The 13848-nt window shown below is 42.9% G+C and overlaps 1 protein-coding gene across 2 annotated transcripts in view; it reads left to right on the top strand.

Annotated features, from left to right (window-relative positions):
- The first annotated feature begins 382 nt into the window (after positions 1-382).
- The window catches only part of zswim8 (zinc finger, SWIM-type containing 8), a 55495-nt gene continuing 42029 nt past the window's right edge, over positions 383-13848 (top strand). For both annotated transcript variants that reach the window (XM_069658582.1, XM_069658583.1), the window contains exons 1-2: positions 383-1973; positions 11337-11490. In XM_069658582.1, coding sequence (XP_069514683.1) covers positions 1796-1973; positions 11337-11490 — 332 coding nt within the window. In that variant the 5' untranslated portion in view covers positions 383-1795. The remainder of the gene's footprint in view (positions 1974-11336; positions 11491-13848) is intronic.

Genomic DNA, 13848 nt, shown 5'->3' with positions numbered 1-13848 from the left:
GCACAAGGACATGTTACTGTAGTTTACTGTATTTTACTGTGGGTTACTGTAGTTTATTGTAGGTAAATGTAGGTAACTGTTACATACTGCAGGTTACCATAGTTTAGTTTAGCTATTGTAGGTCAGTTTTGACTGTTGATCAATGTAGGTTACTATCAGAATAACAAGAGGGCCTTTGAATGTCATTTGTGTGTTTATTCATTTAGTAACACAATACAAAAACTGTTTGAACCTCACATATCCATTTTTACAGTCTATGGTTTGATCAGACTGTTTTAATACTTCCTGTTTAGCCCTGTCAGCCGGAAGAGGTGATCAGCTGATGGAGGAGGAGCTGGTGAAGAGGTGAGCCATCTTCCTCCGGCAGACTGACACTCAGCCCGCACCGAGAGAGACGGATATATACCGACAGAATCTCGGTGTTGTTCGGAGGCAGAGAGGGTGAACAGCCGGAGGACAGCCGGTGCCAGAGTGCTCCAGATTTATGAAGGAGTGATCCCAGCAGATCTGGGAGGAATAAACGATCTCTGACGGACAGGCAGCAGCTTCACTCTGATACAAAGAAAATAGAGCCTGCAGCGGATTAATATCATCAGACCGAGTTGAACCGAGTTAATCTGGTGAATAGAGCCAGGAGATACACGATATAAATCAGTATGTAGATCTGACGGGACGTCAACTGTCCACCTTCAACTCTGCATGTAAACAAACTACTATTTAAGCTAGCTGGAGTTAGCTCCTTAGCTCTGTGGTGCTATCACGTCAGCTAACGTTAATGTAGTTTAAATTAGCGAAGATATACCGAGAATAAGCAGCCAGTTTAAAATATTAACCAACTATAACCTCATATTTGAATCCACAGCGGATGACAGCTGCTTGTGCTGCTTATATACGTGTTTATTACCATAGTGAGCCTTCCAGCTAACGTCGACTAGCTGTTATTTGTGTAAGCATTACCGCAGAACAACATCAAAGTAGTTCACGAAAGACTGAACAAAGAAGACATCAAACAGGACTGTGTATGTTTGTGTCACCGACTAGATTAAAATATGTTGCTATGTCGGATTAAACTCTGAGATTAGCATCATATGCTAATAGAAGGCTAACGTTGGCTAGCTGTGCAGTCTAAGAGCATGAAAACATGTTAAAGATTTCATCAAAGTGAGCGTTGTTACACAAACATACATGTTGTTCTAAGTTAAATTTGCAGCTTCATATTAATCATAGTTTATTTACATTAGCATTAGCTGAAGAGTGTCTGCTCTCAGTATAAACAGTACAGTTTATTAGCATTAGCATTAGCTGCAGAGTGCCTGCTCTCTTAAAGAGCTGCTGGGATATAAAGCAGCTACAGGTCAGCCGGCAGCATGGAGCGCTCTGTGTGATCGATACAACTGATCACTTATTTAATTTAGTTTATTAATAAACCAGCTGTTAGTGACAGGGCGGGGAGTAATTTTATACAGTATAAACATCATATAAAGTAAATATATCCTCCTGTATCAGCCTGTTCACAGTGTATTATGTAGCTGAGCGTTAGAGGCCCAGCAGTAAGCCTCTCAGCTGTGTTTTGGTCTCCTGTGGCCGCCCCTCCCCCCTCTGATCTCGGACCTCCCGACTCTGTTTCCCCGGACTCTGGCTATCTGTTCCCCGGACTGTCGGACTCTGTTACCCCGGGTTGTTGGACTCTCTTTCCCGGACTCTCGGACTCTTTGTCCCGGGTTCATACGGGCTCGGACAGGCCGGGTCTCCAGCCGCGGTCCCGGGACTCTGAGGCCGGTGAACGGTGGATGTGATGGAACTGATGTTCGCCGAGTGGGAGGACGGGGAGAGGTTCTCCTTCGAAGACTCGGACCGGTTCGAGGAGGACTCCCTGTGCTCCTTCATCTCTGAGGCCGAGAGTCTGTGTCAGAACTGGAGGGGCTGGAGGAAGCAGTCCGCCGGACCCAACTCCCCCACCGTCAAGATCAAAGGTGCGAGAACAAACACTCACACTGCTCAACCTGAAAACTCTGTGTGTGTGACAGAGTGAGTGTGTGTGTAACACAGTGTGTGTGACAGAGTGAGAGTGTGTGTGTGACAGAGTGAGAGTGTGTGTGTGACAGAGCGAGTGTGTGTATGACAGAGTGAGTGTGTGTATGACAGAGTGAGAGTGTGTGTGACAGAGTGAGTTTGTGACAGAGTGTGTGTGTGTGTGTGACAGGGTGAGTGTGTGACAGAGTGACTGTGTGTGTGACAGAGTGACTGTGTGAAAGCGTGAGTGTGTGTGACAGTGTGTGTGTGACAGAGTGAGAGCACGTGTGTGTGTGACAGAGTGAGTTTGTGACAGAAGTGAGTGTGTGTGTTTGTGTGTGTGTGGGTGACAGAGTGAGTGTGTGTGATAGAGTGAGAGTGTGACAGAGTGAGAGTGTGTGTGTGAAAGAGTGAAAGTGTGTGTGACAGAGTGAGTGTGTGTGACAGAGTGAGTGTGTGTGACAGAGAGAGTGTGTGTGACAGAGTGAGTGTGTGTGTGTGTGTGTGTGTGTGTGTGTGTGTGTGACAGAGTGAGAGTGTGTGTGACAGAGTGAAAGTGTGTGTGACAGAGAGAGTGTGTGTGACAGAGTGAGTGTGCGTGTGTGTGTGTGTGTGTGTGTGTGTGTGTGTGTGTGTGTGTGTGTGTGTGTTTGTGTGACAGAGTGAGAGTGTGTGTGTGTGTTTGTGTGACAGAGTGACTGTGTGTGTGTGTGTGCGTGTGACAGTGAGAGTGTGTGTGACAGAGTGAGAGTGTGTGTGTGTGTGACAGAGTGACAGTGTGTGTGTGTGTGTGTGACAGTGAGAGTGTGTGTGTGTGTGTGTGTGTGTGTGTGTTACACACACCCTCACTAGTGTGTGTAACAGTGAGAGTGTGCAGGAGTGGGTGTTAACCTGTCACTGTAAATAAAATGTATTATTATTGTTATTATTGTTATTATCATTATCTATCCAGAGGCAGCAGAGTGAAAGACACCTGCAGGTGTTGTCTTTAACAGTGATGTAATACAGGTGTGCAGCCAGGTGATGAAGCAGCTGTGTCAGGTGTGATCCTGGTTTATGCCAGTTATAGGCTGCTTCTCATTACATTAATTTGTGCGTCCTCGTGTCCTCTCTCCTCGGCTGAAATCCTCCCCCCTCCGCCATGACCGAAGATCTTCCAGTTTCTTCAATAATAATGAAGCCTAAGTAATCATAATAAAAAGACGATTTAAAAGGAAGATTAAATGATTAAAATAATTAACAGAAGTGATATATTCAGCCAGGTTAAACAGTTGACATAATGCTATAAATAAATTATTATTATTACTATTACTATCAAAGATGCTTCAGCATCCTAAAGATCAGTTTGACAGCTTATACAGCTGAGCAGCACGTCATCAGTAAGAGATTTTGCCTAGTGGTGGCGCTATTGACCCAATGATTTCTCGTTTGGCAATTTCTCCTCCTCAGCCCTCTCGTCTCTTTGTCTTGCAATTTCTCGCTGAGAGGAGCTAAGACGTGAGTCAGGGACGTGAGGAGACACATTAGTGGAATAAACTAATCTGTAGTTTGGAGTGACACAGAGCAGCTCAGGTCAGAGCTTCAGGATGAAATCATCAGTCAGACATGTTGTTGTTTCATATTGAACTTCAGACACTCGACAGGAAACACCTGAACTGTCAGAAATCAGAAGCTTGCTCTGATGGTGAAAAGTGATTTTTAAACTCTTGTTATAAGTGTCATTATGTTTACAAGACCGAGATCAAAGATTCAGTCAGACTTAAAACGATTTCTAAACATATTTTCCTGCGCTCACTATGCGCTATGTCACTGCCTCAGTCTGCAAAGCATTCTGGGAGTTTTCTTCTACAGCTCCATTTGGAGCCTGCACCTGAAACACTCAATTGAAAGGGTGAGAGGACACAACCAACCGGGACACCTGACTGCAGGTGGAAGCACTGAGGGGTGGGGCTTAGAGAGAGCTGGGACACAGCCTCAGAGTTTGGTGTGTGTTCAGTATATTTCATTCAGTGTGTTTACAGTTTTTACGGTGTCTGACAGTTATGAACAGGAATCAGATGTTTCATATTAATAGGTCCAACATGGTTCAGTCATCCATGATTAAACCTGCATCATGTCGGAGGTAAACACACAGTTGTTTGTCCTCAGCAGACAGAAACATGTTGATGCCTGTGAACACTGTTTCTCACCTCTGTGACTGAGAGAGAGAGAAACTCCTGGAAAGTGTGTCTGAGAAAGCCTCCTGTGTAAATGAGGGGTTAGTGTTACTCTAACCCCCTCAACACACTCGGTGGAGGGGGGCAGGTTGTAAAAGGGGTCCTCAACAGCAACTGGAGGACTCATCAATACCCCTTTCCCACCAAAATTAGCGCGCTGACGTGGGTTTTTCAGACCCGGGAAGACCTGCTTATGCTGCTTATCTCTGTTCCCATTGCCATTGAAGTATATTCCTTTTGGTCTCTTTTCTGCTGCGTCACCGTCTGATGTCACAAACGCGCCGGAGACAGGGTTAGTAAACAGTGAAGATGTTACGGTGGTTAGGTCTATTGTATCTATTACTCATTCAGTCTGTTTATCAAACTTGGTGCCAAAACATTTGGAACAATGTTCAAGCGCTGCTCGGACAGAGACGGGCGGAATTTGCCTCGGAAAGGGGGCGGAGATTAGAGGGTTTTGAGTTCCCATAAATGCTGATAGGCGCCGGGGTGATAATTACCCGGGTCTACTGCAGTCTTTAGGCCTGGGTCTGAATGCTGATTGTAGCTTTTCCCACGAAGCAAAAAGCTGGGTTTTTACTGATTTTTGGACCAGTGGGAAAGTGACTTTAGTCTCTCTGATTATTTCATTGTACACTTTGTTTGTGTTGTGTGTGTGCGTGTGCGTGTGCGATTCATCATCAATAAACTTTTTGGTGAAGTTATTTCTCCTCTGAAACCACCTGTGGACCATACCTCATTCAAAACAGAGAGTTTAACAGATGTAATATTATTATAATATAGTATAACTATATAATTATAATATAGTATAGTTATAATAGAATATGATTACTATCTGTATATGTTAGTATAATAGTTAAAATAGTGAAAACCAATAATTATAATATGATTGCAATGTGGTTCTAAAATAGAATTTTAAACAGGACAGGTGTGATTCAACCAGCTTAGCAGCACAGGGGCCAAAACTATGAAGCGAGTTCAACAGACCCAGAGTCTCTGTTCCTGATCTGCTTCACTTAACCTGATAACCTGGTTATGAGCGCATGCACATTGAAGGGGCATTGTTGGAGCAAATGACCAATCTAAACATGGGCGAGTCTGCCGTCAGCTGATCGGCATATTTTACAAACTCAGAGCAAACTATGATTTCAGAAAGATATGAAGAAGTTTCACATAATCCAGACAAAAATCCACCCAGCTGCAGCTGCTGGATGCAGGATGGACAAATAGCAAAAAAAAAATGCAAATTGTGTAAATGTGCAAATATAATAATATCAGTGCTCCATCATTAGAGCACCATATATTTATCATAACACTTGCGTGTTACATTAGATTAATACATTGCAGAGATGTGTTTTTGTTAACGTTAATGACAATGATAAATATAAAACCACAATTTAAAGCAGAATTCATACTTTCATATCTTATGAGTACAGAAGTACTTCAGGCTTCATTGTTTTTATCAGTCTCTGTTGTAGATGTATAAAAACAATACGTGTGTATTCAGCTGAGGGGTTAATAACCTGTTTGAGTCTGAGAGCTGACAGAAACTCAAAACAACAGCAGAATGTCCCTCCAGGGCCTCCATAGTTCTGTCTGTGAGCTAATGGAGTGCTCCCTGCTGAGACAGACCTCCTCCTGTTCTCTCTTCTTCCTCCTCCTCCTGATCTGTCTTCCTCCTCCTCCTCCTCCTGTTCTCTCTTCCTCCTCCTCCTCCCGATCTGTGTTCCTCCTCCTCCTCTTCCTCCCCCCATCATCATACAAAGGACCAGCTGTTGTAGTGGCCTCCCTCGGAGCTGACAGCTGATTGGTCGACAATTTTCTGTCCCTCAGCTGCAGCAACCAATCACATGCGGGCAGTATGGATCCTGTTACTACCCAGAATCCCTCTGTGCTCAGGCTCTAGACTTTACTGTCAGACCTCTGTCTCTAGAGTCTTTAACCCTTGACTGTCAGACTAACACAGTTTATAATCACACCATGAACATGTTAGCAGCGCATTATTCTGATTTAAAGGTTCTGATTGTACAGAAACTGAATGGTTCTGTAGATTAATCAGACTGTAGTTAAACCTCCTGTTCTTACAGAACACAGACTGACCTGAGCTGAATCACAGAAACAAATCAACTCAGGAGGAAACACCTTCACCTTTCAGTTGTCAGAGGAAATAGATATTTAATAAAATACAAGTACAAGTATTAAAAATAAACACTTAATACTCTTGAAGCACATGTTTGGATCATACAGCAAGTGGGCGGAGTTTCTCTGCTTTATCCTCTTACTGCTGCTTCAGGGCTGTGTCTGTGCTGTTTGTCTCCTCCTGTTGTCTGTCCTCACACACATTACAGACACAGACAGTTAGACCACAGACAGGAACACCACAGACAGGAACACCACAGACAGGAACACCACAGACAGGTACACCACAAACAGGTACACCACAAACAGGTACACTGACAAGACCAAAGACATGACCAAAGACATGACCACACACATGACCGCACACATGACCGCACACATGGCCGCACACATGGCTGCACACATGACGACAGACATGACGACAGACATGACCACACACATGACCACACACAAGTACAAGTATTAAAAATAAAACTTTATACTCTTGAAGCACATGTTTGGAGCAGTCACACAGCAAGTGGGCGGAGTTTCTCTGCTTTATCCTCTTACTGCTGCTTCAGGGCTGTGTTTGTGCTGTTTTTCTCCTCCTGCTGTCTGTCCTCACACACATTACAGACACAGACAGGAACACTACAGACAGGAACACCACAGACAGGTACACCACAAACAGGTACACTGACATGACCACAGACTTGACCACAGACATGACCACAGACATGACCGCACACATGACCGCACACATGACCACACACATGGCCACAGATATGACCACAAACATCAGAATCACCTTCACCTTTCTGTCGTCAGAAGATACAGATATTATGAATATACAAGTACATGTATTACAAATAAAACTTTATACTCTTGAAGCACATGTTTGGAGCAGTCACACAGCGAGTGGGTGGAGTTTCTCTGCTTTATCCTCTTACTGCTAATTCAGGGCTGTGTTTGTGCTGTTTGTCTCCTCCTGCTGTCTGTCCTCACACACATTACAGACAAAGACAGGAACACCACTGACAGAAACACCACACGCATGACCACACGCATGACCACACGCATGACCACACACATGACCACAGTCAAGACCACACACATGACCACAGACATGAACAGGCATGACCACAGACATGACCACATACGTGACCAGACATGACCACACACATGACCAGACATGAACACACATATGACCAGATATTATGAACACAGAATTGACTAACATAAACACAGACATTACCAACATGACCACAGACATGTACACAGACATTACCAACATGAACACTGAAATGTACGCCCAAATGAACACGGACATGAACACAGATATTACCAACATGACCACAGCCATGAACATAGACATGAACACAGACATTACCAACATGAACACAGACATGAACACAGACATGAATACAGACATTACAAACACTAACACAAACATGAACACAGACATTACGAACATGACCACAGACATGAACACTGACATGAACACAGACATTACCAACATGACCACAGACATGAATACAGACATTACCAACATGAACACAGACATGAACACAGACATTACCAACATGAACGCAGACATTACCAACATGAACCCCGAAATGAACAGAGACATGACCACAGATATTACCAACATGAACACAGATATTACCAATATGACCACAGACATGAACACAGACATAACCAACATGAACACTGAAATGAACACCAAAATGAACACAGACATGAACACAGACATTACCAACATGACCACAGACATGAACAGAGACATTACCAAGATTAACACAGACATGAAGACATATATTACAAACATGACCAGAGACATGAACACAGACATTACCAAAATTAACACAGACATGACTACAGACATTTCCAACATGACCACAGACATTACCAACATGACCACAGACATGACTACAGACATTTCCAACATGACCACAGACATTACCAACATGACCACAGACATGAGCGTAGACATGAACACAGACATTACCAACATGACCACAAACATGAACACAGACATGAATACAGACATTACCAACACTAACACAAACATGAACACAGACATTACCAAGATTAACACAGACATGACCACAGACATTACCAACATGACCACAGACATGAACATAGACATGAACACAGACATTACCAACATGACCACAGACATTACCAACATGACCACAAACATGAACACAGACATGAATACAGACATTACCAACATGAACACCGAAATGAACAGAGACATGACCACAGATATTACCAACATGAACACAGACATTACCAATATGACCACAGACATGAACACAGACATTACCAACATGAACACTGAAATGAACGGCAAAATGAACACAGACATGAACACAGACATTACCAACATGACCACAGACATGAACAGAGACATTACCAAGATTAACACAGACATGAAGACAGACATTACAAACATGACCAGAGACAGGAACACAGACATTACCAAAATTAACACAGACATGACTACAGACATTTCCAACATGACCACAGACATGACCACAGACATTACCAACATGACCACAGACATGAGCGTAGACATGAACACAGACATTACCAACAGGACCACTGAAATGAACGCCCAAATGAACACAGACATGAACACAGATATTACCAACATGACCACAGCCATGAACATAGACATGAATACAGACATTACCAACACTAACACAAACATGAACACAGACATTACCAAGATTAACACAGACATGACCACAGACATTACCAACATGACCACAGACATGAACATAGACATGAACACAGACATTACCAACATGACCACAGACATTACCAACATGACCACAAACATGAACACAGACATGAATACAGACATTACCAACACTAACACAAACATGAACACAGACATTACCAACATGAACACCGAAATGAACAGAGACATGACCACAGATATTACCAACATGAACACAGACATTACCAATATGACCACAGACATGAACACAGACCTTACCAACATGAACACTGAAATGAACGGCAAAATGAACACAGACATGAACACAGACATTACCAACATGACCACAGACATGAACAGAGACATTACCAAGATTAACACAGACATGAATACAGACATTACCAACATGACCAGAGACATGAACACAGACATTACCAAAATTAACACAGACATGACTACAGACATTACCAACATGACCACAGACATTACCAACATGACCACAGACATGAACAGAGACATTGCCAAGATTAACACAGACATGAAGACAGGCATTACCAACATGACCACAAACATGAACACAGACATGAATACAGACATTACCAACACTAACACAAACATGAACACAGACATTACCAACATGACCACAGACATGAACACTGACATGAACACAGACATTACCAACATGACCACAGACATGAATACAGACATTACCAACATGAACACAGACATTACCAACATGAACACTGAAATGAACAGACATGACCACATATATTACCAACATGAACACACACATTACCAACATGACCACAGACATGAACAGAGACATTACCAAGATTAACACAGACATGAAGACAGACATTACCAACATGACCAGAGACATGAACACAGACATTACCAAAATTAACACAGACATGACTACAGACATTACCAACATGACCTCAGACATGAACATAGACATGAACATAGACATGAACACAGACATTACCAACATGACCACAGACATGACCACAGACTTGACCACAGACATGACCACAGACATGACCACAGACATGACCACAGACATGACCACAGACATGAACACAGACATTACCAACATGACCACAGACATGAACACAGACATAACCAACATGACCACAGACATTAACACAGACATTACCAACACGAACACAAACATATCTCCATATATAGATATAGATCCATATATGTGTACAAAGATCCACATATGCGCACACAGATCCACATATACGTACAAAGGTCCACAAATGTGTACATAGACCCACAAATGCGTACACACGTGCAAATATGTAGAACAATTTACAAGTGTTTCTGCTACAAGATCTGAAAACACACAACTCATCAGTTACAACTGTGGCTGGCCTCTCAATTGGCTGTCGGGTTACATGTGACTTTTGCTACACTACACAGATTCACAGGCTCAGGCTGCCAGGCTAACTACTGTACTGTTTTGCCTGCACTGTTCCCCAGTAGCTATACTTCCTACATATCACCAGTCAGCGGTAGCAGTGAGTTCATTGCACGTAGGATATATAGCTACTGCGGGCACAATGGTACGTCAGGCACAGCAGCGTAACTTGATTAGTTCTTAATTTAAATCTCCAGACGGACAGGATCTTTTGTTTATTAAAGTTATGTGTGCTGACCATCAAAGAAAGGTCGGCTGTAAATGTTTATGTATATGTTTCTGCTGGATCACATGGCTGTACTCTCCAGTGTGTGCATTAAGTACACTGGCCAGTGTATTAATATATGTGGGCATGATTGTCGGTGCTACAGGTAGTTATGTTTGAGGTTTATAATAAATTTACCTCTCAGTTTCCTGTGTGCGAGTCTGTGTCTGTTTCTGTGTGTATTAGAGGGTGCATGCATCAGAATGAGCGTGCATGATGGAGAGCTTCGTGTCGGTCCCTGGCTGTTTTTGGTCTGTGCACGGCTCAAGCAGAATTCTCCCTGAGGTGAAGCAGTCATGTGTTGAGGAAGTGGTGAGCTTTTCCTTATCTTCTGGCATCACCAGCGTATGCGCATTGCGCTTCTCTTTATTAATACTAAACAATAAAATAAAGTTTATTCCTTGTGGGAAAACACACGTTACGGGAGTGGGCAGTAATGGTCAGAAATCCAACAGGTGCGGGCGGGAGCGGGAAGAGAACGGTCCCGCATAGGGCTCTATTCTGTGACACCACGGTGAACACAAACATCTGACTCCTCCTCCTCCTCCTCCTCCTCCTCCTCCTGCTCCTCAGATGGTCAGGTGATCCCTCTGGTGGAGCTGTCAGCGAAGCAAGTGGCGTTTCACATCCCGTTTGAGGTGGTGGAGAAGGTGTACCCCCCCGTCCCCGAGCAGCTGCAGCTCCGAATCGCCTACTGGAGCTTCCCCGAGAACGAGGAGGACATCAGGTGAGTCAAAGTAAAACTTTAAAACATCAGGTGACACAAAGTAAAACTTTAAAACATCAGGTGAGACGAAATAAACTTCAAAACATAAGGTGAGACAAAGTAAAACTTTAAAACATCAGGTGAGACAAAATAAAACTTTATAACATAAGGTGAGACAAAATAAAACTTTAAAACATAAGGTGAGACAAAGTAAAACTTTAAAACATCAGGAGAGATAATTTAAAACCTATATTATAGTTGCATTTGACGTCATATTGTGGAGGATTCAGTGTACGGTCATGATGACCTGTGATTGAGACATCACATCACAGCATCATCTATCAATGTGACACAGTGAGAGGAAAAGTTCTATGTGTCGTATCCTGATAAAAACACAGAGAGACTACTGACCTGTAAGCTGTTGCTCACCCAGTGTATTCTGGGGCATTCCGATACATTATCTGGGCTTTGTCACTGTTTTTAAATCAGATGGTACGCTCATTTAAACTATCTTTGAAATGTTTTGTTCTTTATTTTATTCACTGTGCGAATGTTGTTTGTGTTGTTATGATATTCGTGGTGTTGTGTTTTGTAAAATTTCTGCTGCCTCTTGGCCAGGTCACTTTTGAAAAAGAGATTCTATATCTCAACAAGCTTTTACCTGGTTAAATAAAGGTAAAATAAAAAAAAATAAAAAAATGATGGGACATTCTGGGGCATGCTGGGACATTATGGGGCAAAGTGGGGCATGCTGGGGCATGCTGGGGCATTATGGGGCATAATGAGACATTATGGGGCATGCTGGGGCGTTCTGGGACATTATGGGGTATGATGTGACATTCTTCAATCAATCAATCAATCAAATTTTATTTGTATAGCGCCAAATCATAACCAGGGTTATCTCGAGACACTTTACAGAAAGAGCAGGTCTAGACCGACTCTTTGTTAAGTTATTTAAAGAGAGGCCCAACATGAATCCACCATGAGTAGCACTTAGCAATTCGGCACATTGGCAAGGAAAAACTTCCTTTTAACAGGCAGAAACCTCGAGCAGAACCAGACTCATGTTGAACAGCCATCTGCCTCGACTGGATGGGCCGAAAATGGGATAGAAGGAGATGCAGGATAGAGACAGGCAAAGAGAGCAACAACAACATATGTTCTTGTTACCACAACAACATATGTCCTTGTTACATGAACAACAACAGACACATACTTATGGTTACAATGCCAATAATAGTGGTAGACTAGGGTGAAGATTGGCTAAATAAATAAATAAATAAATAAATTAGCGAGAGAAGCAGAGTAATGATAAAGGCTGAGGTAATTGTAATTGTAACAGTTGAAGTCAACAGGTCTACTATTAGCATTAGCAGCAACAATAATGATACTATGGGGAAGGCTGATGTTAGTAGTTGTTGCAGTCGAGCAGGTCCACAGCAGCAGGTGGTCTGCAGCAACGATCCTCAGGAACCTTCAAGACAAGGGAGCACAAGAACTCCCGGGAAGATATGTGGTTAGTAATGTTAATGGGACCAGAAGATACAGAGTTAATGAGCTGCATTAATATGACAGAGAGAGAGAGAGAGTCAGAGAGTCAGAGAGAGAGAGAGAGAGAAGCTTGGTGTGTCAGATCCCCCCGGCAGTCTAAACCTATAGCAGCATAACTATGGGCTAGTCCAAGCCTGAGCCAGCCCTAGCTATAAGCTTTGTCAAAGAGGAACGTTTTAAGTCTACTCTTAAAAGAAGAGAGGGTGTCTGCCTCCCGGACCTTGACTGGTAGATTGTTCCAGAGGAGGGGGGCCTGGTAATTGAAGGCTCTACCTCCAACACTACTCTTAGAGACTTTAGGTACCACAAGCAGGCCTGCATCCTGGGAGCGCAATGTTCTAGAGGGGTAATATGGCACTATGAGCTCTTTAAGATATGATGGTGCCTGACCATTAAGAGCTTTGTAAGTAAGAAGAAGGATTTTAAATTCTATTCTAGATTTTACAGGAAGCCAGTGCAGAGAGGCTAATACAGGAGAGATGTGATCTCTCTTCCTAGTTCTTGTCAGCACACGTGCTGCAGCATTTTGTACCAGCTGAAGACTTTTTAGTGACTTATTAGAGCAGCCTGATAGTAACGAGTTACAATAATCCAACCTGGAAGTAACGAATGCATGGACTAGTTTTTCTGCATCGTTTTGAGACAAGATGTGTCTGATTTTTGCTATGTTGCGAAGATGAAAGAAGGCTGTCCTTGATATTTGTTTTATGTGGGAGATGAAGGACATATCCTGATCAAACAGAACTCCCAGATTCCTAACAGTATTGCTGGATGCCAGGCTGATGCCATCTAGGGCAGCTATATCATTAGAGAAAGAATCTCTAAGGT

The sequence above is a fragment of the Semicossyphus pulcher genome, unplaced genomic scaffold, assembly GCF_022749685.1.
Source record: "Semicossyphus pulcher isolate SPU_LCO1_2020_fin unplaced genomic scaffold, fSemPul1.0.p SCAF_12, whole genome shotgun sequence".
In the NCBI taxonomy this organism is placed as follows: domain Eukaryota; kingdom Metazoa; phylum Chordata; class Actinopteri; order Labriformes; family Labridae; genus Semicossyphus; species Semicossyphus pulcher.
The sequence above is the reverse complement of the archived record's forward strand: the minus strand, read 5'-3'. Positions and strand labels throughout refer to the sequence as shown.